The sequence below is a fragment of the Ranitomeya imitator genome, chromosome 2 (genome assembly GCF_032444005.1).
Source record: "Ranitomeya imitator isolate aRanImi1 chromosome 2, aRanImi1.pri, whole genome shotgun sequence".
Taxonomy (NCBI): domain Eukaryota; kingdom Metazoa; phylum Chordata; class Amphibia; order Anura; family Dendrobatidae; genus Ranitomeya; species Ranitomeya imitator.
In genome coordinates, this window is record NC_091283.1 from 511,272,893 (window position 1) to 511,288,087 (window position 15,195).

The 15,195-nt window shown below is 44.5% G+C and overlaps 1 protein-coding gene and 1 non-coding gene across 2 annotated transcripts; both read left to right on the plus strand.

Annotated features, from left to right (window-relative positions):
* Positions 1-3,020: 3,020 nt before the first annotated feature.
* On the plus strand, positions 3,021-12,228 carry RPL23 (ribosomal protein L23). Its single transcript, XM_069751686.1, has 5 exons — positions 3,021-3,127; positions 4,388-4,471; positions 4,822-4,950; positions 6,102-6,215; positions 12,112-12,228. Exons 1-5 carry the CDS (start codon positions 3,115-3,117, stop codon positions 12,192-12,194), a joined length of 423 nt encoding a protein of 140 aa, XP_069607787.1. The 5' UTR covers positions 3,021-3,114; the 3' UTR covers positions 12,195-12,228.
* LOC138668331 (small nucleolar RNA SNORA21) lies at positions 4,547-4,679 on the plus strand. Its single transcript, XR_011319157.1, has one exon. It is a non-coding gene; the product is annotated as a small nucleolar RNA SNORA21 (small nucleolar RNA).
* Positions 12,229-15,195: the final 2,967 nt, after the last annotated feature.

Below are 15,195 nucleotides of genomic sequence, written 5' to 3' on the forward strand. Positions count from 1 at the left end.
AAACCACTGTTTGGGTGCATGGCAGATCTCGGAAGGGAAGGAGCGCCGTTTGACTTTTCAATGCAAAATTGACTGGAATTGAGATGGGACACCATGTTGCGTTTGGAGAGCCCCTGATGTGCCTAAACATTGAAACCCCCCACAAGTGACACCATTTTGGAAAGTAGACCCCCTAAGATACTTATCTAGATGTGTGGTGAGCACTTTAACAAACCAAGTGCTTCACAGAAGTTTATAATGCAGAGCCGTAAAAATAAAAAATCATATTTTTTCACAAATATGATCTTTTCGCCCCCAATTTTTTATTTTCCAAAGGGTAAAAGAAGAAATTGGACCCCAAAAGTTGTTTTGCCATTTGTTCTGAGTATGCCGATACCCCATATGTGGGGTTTAACCACTGTTTGGGCGCATGGCAGATCTCGGAAGGGAAGGAGCGCCGTTTGACTTTTCAATGCAAAATTGACTGGAATTGAGATGGGACACCATGTCACGTTTGGAGAGCCCCTGATGGGCCTAAACATTGAAACCCCCCACAAGTGACACCATTTTGGAAAGTAGACCCCCTAAGGAACTTATCTAGATGTGTTTTGACAGCTTTGAACCCCCAAGTGTTTCACTACAGTTTATAATGTAGAGCCGTGAAAATAAAAATTATTTTTTTTCACAAAAATTATATTTTAGCCCCCAGTTTTGTATTTTCCCAAGGGTAACAGGAGAAATTCGACCCCAAAAGTTGTTGTCCAATTTGTCCTGAGTATGCTGATACCCCATATGTGGGGGGGGGGGAACCACCATTTGGGCGCATGGCAGAGCTCGGAAGGGAAGGAGCGCCATTTGGAATGCAGACTTAAATGGATTGGTCTGCAAGCGTCACATTGCATTTGCAAAGCCACTGATGCACCTAAACAGTAGATACCCCCCAGAAGTGACACCATTTTGGAAACTAGACCCCCCCAAGGAACTTATCTAGATGTGTTGTGAGAACTTTGAACCCCGAAGTGTTTCACTACAGTTTTTAACGCAGAGCCATGAAAATAAAAAATCATTTTTTTCCACAAAAATTATTTATTAGCCCCTAGTTTTGTATTTTTCCAAGGGTAACAGGAGACATTGGACCCCAAAAGTTGTTGTCCAATTTGTCCTGAGTACGCTGATACCCCATTTGTGGGGGGGGGGGAACCCCCGTTTGGGCGCATGGCAGAGCTCGGAAGGGAAGGAGCGCCATTTGGAATGCAGACTTGGATGGATTGGTCTGCAGGCGTCACGATGCATTTGCAGAGCCCCTGATGCACCTGAACAATAGAAACTCCCCACAGGTGACACCATTTTGGAAACTAGACCCCCTAAGGAACTTATCTAGATGTGTTTTGACAGCTTTGAACCCCCAAGTGTTTCACTACAGTTTATAACGCAGAGTCGTGAAAATAAAAAATAATTTTTTTTCCACAAAAATGTTTTTTTTTTAGCCCCCAAAATTTTTATTTTCCCAAGGGTAACGAGAAATTGGACCCCAAAAGTTCTTGTCCAATTTGTCCTGAGTACACTGATACCCCATATGTGGGGAAGAACCACCGTTTGGGCGCATGGCAGATCTCGGAAGGGAAGGAGCACCATTTGGAATGCAGACTTAGATGGATTGGTCTGCAAGCATCACGTTGCATTTGCAGAGCCCCTGATGCACCTAAACAGTAGAAACCCCCCACAAGTGACACCATTTTGGAAACTAGACCCCCTAAGGAACTTATCTAGATGTGTTTTGACAGCTTTGAACCCCAAGTATTTCACTACAGTTTATAACGCAGAGTCATGAATATAAAAATAAATTTTTTTTCCCACAAAAATGTTTTTTTTAGCCCCCCCCAAATTTTTATTTTCTCAAGGGTAACAAGAGAAATTGAACCCCAATAGATGTTGTCCAATATGTCCTGAGTATGCTGATACCCCATATGTTGGGGTGAACCCCTGTTTGGGTGCACGGGAGAGCTTGGAAGGGAAAGACCACTGTTTTACGTTTTCAACGCAGAATTGGCTGGAATTGAGATCGGACGCCATGTCGCGTTTGGAGAGCCCCTGATGTGCCTAAACAGTGGAAACCCTCCAATTATAACTGAAGCCCTAATCCAAACACACCCCTAACCCTAATTCCAACCAGAACCCTAACCACACCCCTAACCCTGACACACCCCTAACCCTAATCCCAACTGTAAATGTAATCCAACCCCTAACCCTAACTTTAGCCCCAACACTAACTTTAGCCCCAACCGCGTTTTTTTGTGCGGATTTCACCTGTGGTTTTACACCTGCGGATTACTATTATGGAGCAGGTGTAAACCGCTGCGTAATCCGCACAAAGAATTGACATGCTGCGGAATAAACAACGCTACGTTTCCGCACGTTTTTTTTCCGCATGTGCACTGCGGATTTTGTTTTCCATACGTTTACATGGTACTGTACAATGCATGGAAAACAGCTGCAGATCTGCAGCGTCAAATCCGCAACGTGATTTTTTTCACTGGTCTTGATGTGAGGTTACGTAACTTACATGGTGGAGTCAGATGCTCCTGATTCCTAATGAACTGTGGCATCAAAACCGCAAAAGTTGCACAAGCTTTTCGCAGCTCCTATCACATGTTCAGTATTTGGTGTTTTGCGTTTTACCTCAGTATTTGTAAGCCAAAACCAGGAGTGGAACAGAGGAAAAGTATAATAGAAACACGTCACCACTTCTGTATTTCTCACCCACTCCTGGTTGTGGCTTACAAATACTGAGGTAAAAAAATCACCAAATAGTGAACGTGGTCTTATTTGCTTTACCCAGATTTTAAAATAAAAAAATCCCCTTATATTACACTGCAACAAACCATAAGGTTGCCTTTATTATTTATTTATCATGAGTTCACTCCATTTCATAACGTCATAACATTTTCATAACTAGTTTTTTACGCTAATGGCTGAGAACCCAGGAAGCCTTATCACTAACAGGAAGATTGGCAATACGTAATAGGAGGAGCGCCGCCAACCACGTATCACGTGACACGCCCGCCCTGCTCGCTCTGTGGCTGCAGCTATATCCCAGCATCCTTTGCGCCCTGCTTTCTCTTTCCGGGAACCAAGATGTCTAAGAGAGGTAAGGTCCGCGAGCGCTGCAGTGTAATCCGCCGCCATCCTCTTAGCACGAGTCGTGTGTGACCGCTGGTTGTGGCCAGACCGCTTCTTTACGTTGCTCCTCATTATTTGCCGTGGTTGTGATGATGGGTTGAGAGTTCGGGACGGGTTGTCCGACATTGAGGCTGTAGTAGTGGAGCCGAGTACGGAGGCCTGCAGAGCCATGTTTGAGTCCCCGGTGTCTGTGCAGCGTGCAATATGCTTCCGCCATGCTGGTAGCTTGTCATATTATGTGGTAAGTGCCCATATCCTGCCAGGCTGTGGTCACCCGGCCTTTCTCCCCTCCTTACAGAGTGTTTTATCCTGCAGCCAAAGTAATGTAATATGTAGTGTCTGTGGTGATGGGAGAGCAGGGCCTACTTACCCCCTGCTTCCTACCCCTCCAGCCATTAAAGGGTTGACCCTGCATACAGGATAGATGATAACTTATTGGCTTGATCCCAAGATGAGGGCCATGACTTGGATGTGCGCTGGTCTCGGTTACCTCCAGAAGTTGGTTCGACAATGAATGGAACGATGGTCGAGCGTGTGCACCTCCACTCTGTTTTCAGAGCCTGCGTTCAGGGAGCCCCAAACTCTAGATCATTGGGGGGTCATGGAAGTCGGGGTATCCCACAAGCAATCACTTAGTTTTTTTTTCCCTTCTCCTAGGGATAGGTGATAACTTGCGGTCTTGGGAACAACCTTCTATTCACCCCCCATTTAAGTTAATTTTGAGTTCTGTGTAACCTTAGGGTTGTCTCAGATTCCTAAATGTGTGAAATTTCAACGTGCTTGTAAAACCAAGCATCTCTGCAATTTACCTCTTTAAATAAAAACTAATCTGTTCTCAAGAATGGAGGGATCTTAAAGTGTACGTGGAGGAGTGTGAAGCACAAGCATGCCCTAATCTTCCCAGCCTGTTTGTGCTGATCTGGAGCTTGCTGTATCTGACCATCATCCATCCCCCTAGCTTGTCCTATGCTGCAGAGGCAAAGCTGCATCTGCTTGTAAATTAGGAGAGCGCTCAGTTTAGACCAACAGCACAACCATACCGCTGGTCCGAGCCGTTATTTATCAGGATCGCACTGTCCCTGGCAGATTGGTAAACCGAGATGCAGAGGGGCTATGCGTTCTCAAGATTCATAGTGAAACAACCCCTGTAAGGTCTGCCACTATAGAGTAATAAAAATAAAGATGTGCCAAGGTATGGATGATTAAATGTGAACTTTTCTTTCTTTAGGACGTGGAGGTTCTTCCGGTGCGAAGTTTCGCATCTCCCTCGGTCTCCCCGTGGGTGCAGTCATTAACTGTGCTGATAATACAGGTAATTAAGTAATAAGTGGTTTCCGTTATATACCCGAGGGCTATCTGCATGTTAGAATGGGCATGCACACTGTTGCCTCTTCTCAAAGCACTTGTTGTGTCCTCACAGTGGCATAATGAGTTGTCGTGGAAGAGGAGATGAATACATTATTTTTGGGTGAAGGGGCAGCCACGTGTGCTGTACTACTTCAATCAGTAATGTGACATTTTTCTTTTGTTGGCAGTCAGGTTTAAGATGGATGGGGGGTGGTGCTATGTTACCAGTGTTTTCCCTGTGTGTAATCATGAGTATAGTATTTTCAGGGATTAGCCTTTATGTAATTTTGATATCTATCTGTCCATATTTGCTAGGTGCCAAGAACCTGTACATTATCTCCGTCAAGGGAATCAAGGGTCGCTTGAACAGACTGCCAGCTGCTGGTGTTGGTGACATGGTGATGGCCACAGTTAAAAAAGGAAAGCCTGAACTAAGGAAAAAGGGTGAGCTGCCTAGCTAGGGACAAGTTGTTTTCATTTTTTTTTGTTGTTGCTGCACAACATGAATAGAACAAGGTTTTCATTCAGTAATATTTTGAAGTGATCACTGACTTTGCCATGCTGTTCCAAAATGCTCTTTGAGACCGGAGTTGCATACGCTGTATATTCTTACTGATAATTTGGTATGACATGAGTGCCTGATCCTGGATGCCCATGGGACGGCAGTAGTCTTAAGATTGTACGGACTTCCAATGGTTGTACTCTCCGTAATCTGGGGAACATCAGGACTGGCCAAAGACTCCATGAGATGCTTTGCCCGTTTTTAGTCCGAAGTGGCAACTTTTTCCTGGGCTAATTGCCTTCTTACCAGAAAACCTAGTCCATAGAAGACCCGGTACTGAAGAGCTGATGGCTACAGTTTTGGTTTACATGCTTCATGGCCTACAGCCTTTCCTACCTAATTGTACATATAAATCACCATATCCCTGATCCGAAACTTTATTCTACATAGTTGCACATGTCACCCATCAACTCTCATTGTGGTTCAAACCCCCCCCATTGAAATGAAGTAATAAATAACAATAAAGCTGCTTACGGACAAAAAAAATGGGCTTTTGATTTGCTCTTGCTACATTATACCTTCTGGACACATTTTATGTATATGCTCGGAGTAGTCTTCTCATATTTCCTCACATTCAGGGTATCTGTGTAAGGCTTCTTTTACACTTACCGGGTTTTTTTGCGGGCCGTATTGCTGTAATTGTCACGGTCTGCCACAATAACAGACCGTAAAAAACTTGCCGATCACTGTTTATCGGGTTCCCAATACTATAGCAAAAGTATTGGGGGGAAAAAAACAGCGTTCCGCAAAGCCGGAAGTCACGGTGCACTGCAAAAACAACCTTCCGTTGTTTTTGCGGCCCCATTACTTTTCAATGGGGGCCGTGTCCGTAAGCCGTGAAAAAGATCGAGCAGGCTCGATAGTTTTTTTCACGGCCTTAAATACGGCGCATCATGGAATTATTGCTGCCTGTTTTTGGGGCCCCATAGAATTCTATTGGGGCCGCAAAACAACGATATGTATAAAAGAAGCCTAAATATCAAAGCATTAGATACATTCACTCTGTTGCTAATAATTGTAATTTTTCTCATAGTGCATCCAGCAGTGGTAATACGACAACGAAAATCGTACCGGAGAAAAGACGGGGTGTTCCTGTATTTTGAAGACAATGCGGGGGTGATAGTGAATAATAAGGGGGAAATGAAAGGTATGTTGGAATAGTCAGGCTTGCCAATAATATGCCACCTGATAGTATTGCAGAGTGCTCTTGACAATTGGTAGTGGGTCCATTTCTGATACGGAGTTTACTTGGAATCTGCAGATTTAGGTCAATCAGTATATTTGATACACGATTTAGTGACGTCCTGTAGGAAATGTTTGATCGTGGTGATAGGCTTTTAGATAGTAGTTTCCTATTTTCTCAGCCATTAGAGCACTAAACAATCAACCTGCACTAAACTATGAAGTTCTATGAAACGCAACTTTAGCTATCTTTTATATCCTAGCATATGCTTACTGGCAACACAGTGTAAATGTAGCTACACAGGGAAAGGTCTCCTTTGACCACTCCAAAGGGTTATCCCCGTTTTAGAATTTTATGCCGTCTTTACAAAATCCTGAGCCCATGCATTGATTAAGGGTCCCTAACCTCTTGTCTTGCAGGCTCTGAGTTAAAAGGAGGTCTCTAATAATACTGTCATTATTTATTTTGTAATAAAGCATGGTTAGAAATTTGAAAATTGGGCTATAAGTGTTGTTCAAACATTCGCAAAACACTGTGTACGGACTAGCCACAGTTCTCCTGAACTTAACAGCTTAATAGACCTATATGAGGCTTTTGTGCTCCGGTCTTGGGCTCGTAGCCAGTTCGAGCATGGACTGTTTCACTGATGTCTAAATTCGGCCTTGGAGTCTACGATAAGTTACATCATTAACCTTTTACATGCAACTATTTGTCACGCAATAAGCTACTTTTAGCCATGCATTGTATGAATTCAGTGCCTAGTGTATTGTCTAGCTCCAGATAACCTAACTACTTACAAATTTGCTAAAAGACTACTGAAGGCAGTGAAGCTACATAATTTATCTGTAACTTAGGATATTATCTTCTGGTTCATGCATGCCTTTGCTTTTAGTATCCCATGTTCCTGACATTGCATTGTACTTTTACAATATTAAAAAGAACAGCACATTTAAATGTAAAAGGGGGACATTTGCCCACACTTTGCATAAGGTGAAATATTGCATTGATAAGGAGCTTTTTATTGTGCTTCTCTTAGATAGTTTGGAATGAAATTCAATGTATGCAAAATGGAGGTGAATAAATGAAGATTTCTGTTTCCGTGGTCAGTATAGTAGTTCCTCTTTCTCTTGGACTTTTATCTTCTGGGTATGACCACCAGAAAACATAGCACCCGTGTAAAACTATTTGCATAGTTCAGTTCCCATTATTCCTAAATAAACTGATTCTGAGATTAAATTGATTACCTTGACAGGAACATTGTTCCACAGCCCCATTACCTGATAGTGGATTAAGATGACTATTCAATCCTGTGGTGACCATTGCTTAACATATGACTTGTCAATTAAAAAAAACAAACTTTTGCTTATCGGGTCTGCGGGTCTTCGCATAAGGGTGCAGTCAGAGAGCCGTATTGCTCGCGTGAGGATCACATCGCAATCCTCAGACTGGCTGTCTGCTCTCCTGACCTGAGCATAACAGCTGCATAGAAATACTTGCTGTCACACTCTGGTCAGGAGAACTAACGGCCAGTCCGAGGATTGTGATGCGTGCAATACGGCCGTCTGACTGCACCGTAAGGGTATGTGCACACGTTGCGATTTGGCTGCGGATCTGCAGCAGTTTTCCCATGCGGTGTATAGTACCATGTAAACCTATGGAAAACCAAATCCACAGTGCACATACTGCGGAAAATTCTGCACAGAAACACAGCAGTTTATTTTTCGCAGCATGTCAATTCTTTGTGCAGATTTCACAACGTTTTACACCCATTCCATAATGGGAATCCGCAGGTGTACGAACGCAGATGAATTCCGCACAAAATCCGTAGGTTAAATGCAGGGCGTTATACCTGCATTATCTGCATGGAAAAATCCGCAATGGAATCCGTAACATGCGCACATATCTAAAAAGATTTCTTTATTTTAAACAGGTAAAATATGAAAAATGCTCTTCAAAATGAGCCATTTTACTATTTCCTCCTATTAAAAATTCTTTGCTAATATGAACAGAGGTTTTTTGTTTTTTTTTAATTCTGTTGGGTGATGCTTGTTGCTGGTCACTAGGGTTGAGCGACCTTGACTTTTTTAGGGTCGAGCCGGGTTTCGCGAAACCCGACTATCTCAAAAGTCGAGTCGAGTAAAATCGGCCGATTATGGCGAAAAGTCGAGGATCGACCGAAACACGAAACCCAATGCAAAGCCAATGGGAATTTTTTATTATTTTTTTTCTTCTCTCCTCTCCTCTCCTCTCCTCCCCCTCCCCCTCCCCTCCCTTCCCCTCCGTCCGTCCCTGACCTGAAAAGCTGGTGTTATACAGCGCACAAGCGACAACATGGCGATAGGCGTCCACGCCCCTAAGACCTATGTCATCACTCTGCCCACGCCCTTCATTGGCTGAAAAAAATGGCGCCAAGCGCGTTATACGAAACGCGACTTTGGCGCGAAAGTCGCGTACCGCATGGCCGACCCCACACAGGGATCGGGTCGGGTTTCATGAAACCCGACTTTGCCAAAAGTCGGCGACTTTTGAAAATGAACGATCCGTTTCGCTCAACCCTACTGGTCACCACTGCAGTCTCTGAGGAGATCGTTTTTCTAGGCGAGAAGCGCATGCTTGTAAACTCTTTGCTAGAAGCTTGCAAGTGCTGATGTGAACCTGTTCTAGCTGTAGTGCCTCTGTGCTTCTCTGCTGCTGCTAGCAGAATTGGAGAGCACAGTTTGATAGTTTCAATGACATCAGAACACCTCTATCTGTCAATCAGGAGCACATTATTTTCCCCCAGCAAGCAAGAAGCCAGGAGGAAGGGCATCTGTACGCTTCTAAAGATGAAAAGTGAGACAATTCTTTTAAAGGAAGGAACAGAAAAGGTTAAGGTACCTTCACACTAAACGATATCGCTAGCGGAGCCGTGACGTTGCAGCGTCCTGGCTAGCGATATCGTTCAGTTTGACACGCAGCAGCGATCAGAATCCTGCTGTGATGTCGTTGGTCGGGGCTAGAAGGCCAGAACTTTATTTGGTCGCTGGCTCTCCCGCTGACATCGCTGAATCGGCGTGTGTGACGCCGATTCAGCGATGTCTTCGCTGGTAACCAGGGTAAACATCGGGTTACTAAGCGCAGGGCCGCGCTTAGTAACCCGATGTTTACCCTGGTTACCATCCTAAAAGTAAAAAAAACAAACGTTTCATACTTACCTTCCGCTGTCTGTCCCCGGCGCTGTGCTTCTCTGTACTGGCTGTGAGCACAGCGGCCGGAAAGCAGAGCGGTGTTTACCCTCGTTACCGGCATCGTTGGTCGCTGGAGAGCGGTCTGTGTGACAGCTCTCCAGCGACCAAACAGCGACGCTGCAGCGATCTGGATCGCTGCAGCGTCGTTTAGTGTGAAGGTACCTTTAGACTATTGCTGCTCTCCTCCCGCCCTGAAGAAGGGCAGTACGGAAAGCCTGTAGAGCCAGTCGTTGGGGTTGCAGAGAGCTGTACATGAGTTTCTGCCCTCATGATTTGATTGGTAGTAGTCTTACTCCAGACCAAAGCTTATGATATGTCAAAATGTATTTATGAACTTTACAACTTGGGCAACAAAATAGTTATTTATTTATATAGCACCATTAATTCCATGGTGCTGTACATGAGAAGGGGTTACATCAAAATACAAATATCACTTACAGTGAACAAAACTAACAGTAGCAGACTGATACAGAGGGGTGAGGACCCTGCCCTTGCAGACTTACATTCTACAGGATTATGGGGAAGGAAACAGTAGGTCAAGGGTTGCAGTAGCTCCAATGGTGTTGAGGTGGCCATATGTGGTCTTTACAGGCTGTAAGCTTCCTTGAAGAGGTGGGTTTTCAGATTTCTTTTGAAGGATCCAAAAGTAGTGGATAACCGGATGTGTTGGGGCACTGAATTCCAGAGGATGGGTGATATTCGGGAGATGTCTTGAAGGCGATTGGGTGAGGAGCGAGTAAGCGTAGAGGAGAGGAGGAGGTCTTGAGAGGATCGGAGATTACATGAGGGAAGCTATTGAGAGATTAGCGTGGAAATATACGGAGGCGAAAGATTATGGATGGCTTTGTAGGTGAGTTAGTAATTTAAACTGGATACGCTGGGAAATTGGGAGCCAGTGAAGGGATTTGCAAAGAGGGTAAGCAGGAGTGTAGCGAAGAGAGAGATTAATTAGTCAGGCAGCAGAGTTAAGGATGGACTGGAGGGGTGCGAGAGTGTTAGAAGGTAGGCCACAGAGGAGTATGTTGCAGTAGTCCAGGTGGGAGATGATTGGGGCATTCACGAGCATTTTGGTAGAGTGTGGGTTGAGGAAAGGACGGATTCTGGAAATATTTTTGAGCTGGTGGCGAGAGCTTGGATGTGCGGTTTGAAGGACAGGGCAGAGTCAAGGGTTACTCCGAGGCAGCGGATTTTGGGGACAGGGGAAAGTGTGATTTCATTTATTTTGATAGATCAGGTAGGGAAGATATGCGAGATGGAGGAAAGATAATGAGTTCAGATTTGTCCACATTGAGCTTGAGGAAGCGAGAGGAGAAGGAGGATATGACCGTTAGACCCTCTGGGATTCTGGAGAGCAGAGAGGTGACATCTAGGCCAGAGAGGTAGATCTGAGTGTCATCGGCATATAGATGGTACCGGAAGCCATAGGACCTTATGAGTTGTCCCAGGCCGAGTGTATAGATTGAGAAGTGTAAGGGTCCTAGGACAGCGCCTTGGGGGACTCCCAACAGAGAGGGGGCGAGATGAAGAGGTAGTATGGGAGTAGGAAACGCTAAATGTGCGGTTGGAAAGGTATGAGGAGATCCAAGATAGGGCAAGGTCTTTGACCCCAAAGGAAGAGAGGATCTGTAGTAGGAGGCAGTGGTCAACTGTGTTGAAGGCAGAGGACAGGTCTAGGAGGAGGAGTATAGAGAATTATCTGTTAGCTTTGGCTGTAAGTCGTTAGTAATTTTGGTCAGGGCAGTCTCAGTGGAATTGTGGGGATGGAAGCCAGATTGTAGGATGTCGAAGAGAGAGTTAGATGCAAAGTGAGAGGAAAGTTCAGCATGGACGTGCTGCTCAAGGAGTTTGGGAGCAAAGATATGGGGGAGATAGCTGGACATACCGCTTGGGTCAAGGGATGGTTTTTTGAGGATGGGTGTGATTGTGGCATGTTTGAAGGCAGAGGGGAAGGTACCAGAAGATAGTGAAAGGTTGAAGAGATGGGTTAGGGATGGGATTAGTGTGGTGGTGAGGTCGGGGAGGAGGTGGAATGGGGTCAAGTGGACAAGTAGTGAAGTGTGATTTGGAGAGATGAGCAAGCTCCCCTTGGTAGATCCCTTTTGCCATTCAACAACTGCAATTATTTTTTATTCTCCCTTTCCTTCCATTTTCTTCCTTTTTTGCATTTGTCTTGTATAATTTTTTCGACGCAGCAGCCACCATTTTCATCTAGCTGTTAATGGTGCACCTACACGTGTTACCTGGGGGCTAATCACATATTAGAAAGGAAATTCACAATTTCTGTTCCCTCTCCTTAAAGCACTTGTTGTGTCCTCACAGTGGCATAATGAGTTGTCGTGGAAGAGGAGATGAATACATTACTTTTGGGTGAAGGGGCAGCTGCACGTGCTGTACTACTTCAATCCGTGATGTTACAATCTTTGCCTTGTACAAGTGACTCGCATCTTACAAATGCCCAGTTGTGTAGGTGCCAGTGTCATAGTACAATACATAGAAATTTTTTGTGTATGTGCTATAGATTGAACAAAACATGACATGCCTTGTGTGTTAGACTCTCATTAATTTGCTGTCTGGAAGGTCAGATGTGGTAGTTTTCAGGTTCTTCATGCTGTTTTTTTTTTTTTCTTTTTTAGGTTCAGCTATCACAGGCCCAGTAGCAAAGGAGTGTGCTGACCTGTGGCCCAGGATCGCCTCCAACGCAGGAAGCATTGCATAACCAATACCTTTGTACAATAAAATATCAAAATCTGGTTGTACCAAATTGTTTTTATTTGAAAAGGGAGGAATTTATGAAATGCGGTGGGTAATGGGCCTTTTGTGGTGAGTATAAGAACTCTTAGGCTGCCGTCACACTAGCAGTATTTGGTCAGTATTTTACATCAGTATTTCTCAGCCAAAACCAGGAGTGGGTGATAAATGCACAGTGGTACAGAGGGGAGAGGACCTTGCTCTTGTGGGCTTATAGTGTGGGGGGTAATGGGGAGGAGGCACTAGGTTGGGTGGGGTTGCAATAGCTCTGATGATGGTGAGGTGCTATCACACCGCTCCATCGCCCCAAAAATGTAAAACGTTATGGGTCTTAAGGAAAATGACTATATTCTTAAATATTTTTTTTTCCCACCATGAAAATAAGAGACAAGTTTGTGGACAAAAGAAAAAAATGGATGGGTCTTACAAGGGGAGGAAATAACAAAGAACCAAAAACAGAACTTAGCCATGTCGGAAAGGGGTTAAGTACATTACTGGATCCAGGAAGAGAGGTCCACAAGTAGCTGTCAGACAAATGGTCTTATTTGGGTAACCTAGCCTTTGTACAATAGGCCTCCTATGACACAATTGGTGTTCTTCCAAAAGTATGTGTAATTTTCTTTTGTATTGTTGGCATACTGCTAGGAAAATATGTACTTACAATGAATGAGACCCTCACTTGTTACCTGGGGGAGTAATCACCTATTTGTGTGGCCTCTTCTTTAAAGCACTTGTTGTGTCCTCACAGTGGCATAATGAGTTGTCGTGGAAGAGGAAATGAATACATTACGTTTGGGTGAAGGGGCAGCTGCATGTGCTGTACTACTTCAATCCGTGATGTTACACTCTTTGCCTTGCACGAATGACTTGCATCTTACAAATGCCCAGTTGTGTTAATACCAGTAAGTGAGGATCTGCCGCGGTGTAACACAGTCTAACGGACTGCTAAAACGCAATCTGAACTTAGCCATTTGATGTCTGGAAATTCCCTATGCCAAAAATGGGGGCTCAAAGATCCTATTTTCTATGTATTGCCAACCTCCACGGCAGTGCAGGGTCAAGAGTTGAGCATAGTTGTTTGGGTTCCCTCTTATTCAGCAAGCTATAGCGCTTACTGAATAAGCTGCAAAGGGAACCCGGCTTCCTGGATCCCACCAGCTGATTGGTGCCGCAGCTGCATGTGTCGCAGCTGTGTCACAGCACATGGAGAGCCTGTGTGTTGGATTCTCCATGCATGTGCTGTAACACAGCTGCGACACATGTAGCTACAGCGCCAATCAGCTGATCAGCCGGTGCGAACCTGGGAAGCTGGGTTCCCTCTACAGCTTATTCAGTAAGCGCTGTAGCTTGCTGAATAAGAGTGAAGCTGAACAAATTTGCTCAACATTAGTTGGCACCCTCCACAATATGCAAAGGCCACCCCTGCTCCACGATGGCTTACCCTGACCACCCCTACTATGGGACAAAAACTTAACATCCAGACAAACATTTTTATTTAACCCCTTCCTAACCTTGGACGTATCCATACATCCATGAAGACTTACCGATCTGGAACATATGGATCTGTTCTAGCTTTAATGCATTACTGTGTCGGTTATTATTAGTGTTCCCTTTCCAGTAGATTTCCATGCAGCTGCCATTTTTCCCTGAAGTCTACCGTAGGGAAAACTACTGGAAAGGGAACTCTGCTCACCGACGCCAACTTCTTGGGAGAACCCAGGTCCTGCAGCATTGCCCCACTCCTGCCACTGGACTGAAGCAGCAACCCTTCCTCCTGTGACCCATCGCCTTGCCCACCACACTCCCATAAGCTCACTTCAGATTATAAAAAGCACCCCCATTTTCCTCCCAAATTTTGAGGAATAAAAGTGCATCTTATAATCTGAAAAATATGGTAATTAGTTGATAGAACAGCATCTACTACAGTATTTCTAACTGAATTTAGGCAGTGTCTCTGATAGTAAAGGGTGAAAAAACAAATCACGTCCGTGTGCATCTTACAGCTATTGAGTGCTGATCAGTGATGCCCAATCACTGATTAACATCTGATTATTTTTTCACACAGAAAAAAAAAACAATTTAATTAGTTGATGCGATTACTACAGTAATTTTACTTATCATAGGGTTAGTGTGAGTTGCTCAGTATTTATTTATTTTTTTCTATCGTCCATTTATTTTTTTTTACTACATTTTTAATGTACAAAAATTTATGCCAATCATTCACACACCTGAATACAATTTGGTACCCACATAAGCACCGCTTACATGAAAAAAAAAATGACCCACTCATGGTATTTGGTAGAGGAGGCATATGCCTTCCTTGCCTAAAGGTACCGTCACACTCCGCAACTTTGCAAAGAGAACGACAACAATCCATGACGTTGCAGCGTCCTGGATAGCGATCTCGTTGTGTTTGACACGCAGCAGCGATCTGGATCCCGCTGTGCCATCGCTGGTTGGAGCTAGAAGTCCAGAACTTTATTTAGTCGCCAGGTCGGCGTGTATCATCATGTTTGACATCAAAAGCAACGACGCCAGCAACAAGCATAGGGCCCCTAGATGTGTGTCTGATTGGTACTCTCCGGCTGTTTGACATGGAGCTAACAACCAGCGAGAACGAGAAGTGAGTCGCCGTTACGTCACTGGATCGCTCCTGCATCGTTTTGGAGTTGCTGTGTTTGACGTCTCTACAGCGACCTAAACAGCGACGCTCCAGCGATCTAGTTTAGGTCGGCTCGTTGTCTATATCGCTGCAGCGTCGCTGAGTGTGACGGTACTTTAAGACACTGATAGTGAGGGAGAGGATACCACCTTACTTTATTTTTCCTCCTCTTCCTCAAGTGAGACTAACCACCACTGGTAATGTGCTGGAGGGGATGTATGTTTGAGGTTATTTGCTTCAGTGTTCTAAACCTGCAAGTTTTACTCCAGCACGTTATATGCTGAGAGGGGTAAATCAGCCGTGACAG

Coding starts and splice junctions, on each gene's coding strand:
- RPL23 (XM_069751686.1), top strand. Junction 4,472..4,821: donor TAACTGTGCTGATAATACAG/GTAATTAAGTAA, acceptor CATATTTGCTAG/GTGCCAAGAACCTGTACATT. Junction 6,216..12,111: donor TAATAAGGGGGAAATGAAAG/GTATGTTGGAAT, acceptor TTTCTTTTTTAG/GTTCAGCTATCACAGGCCCA.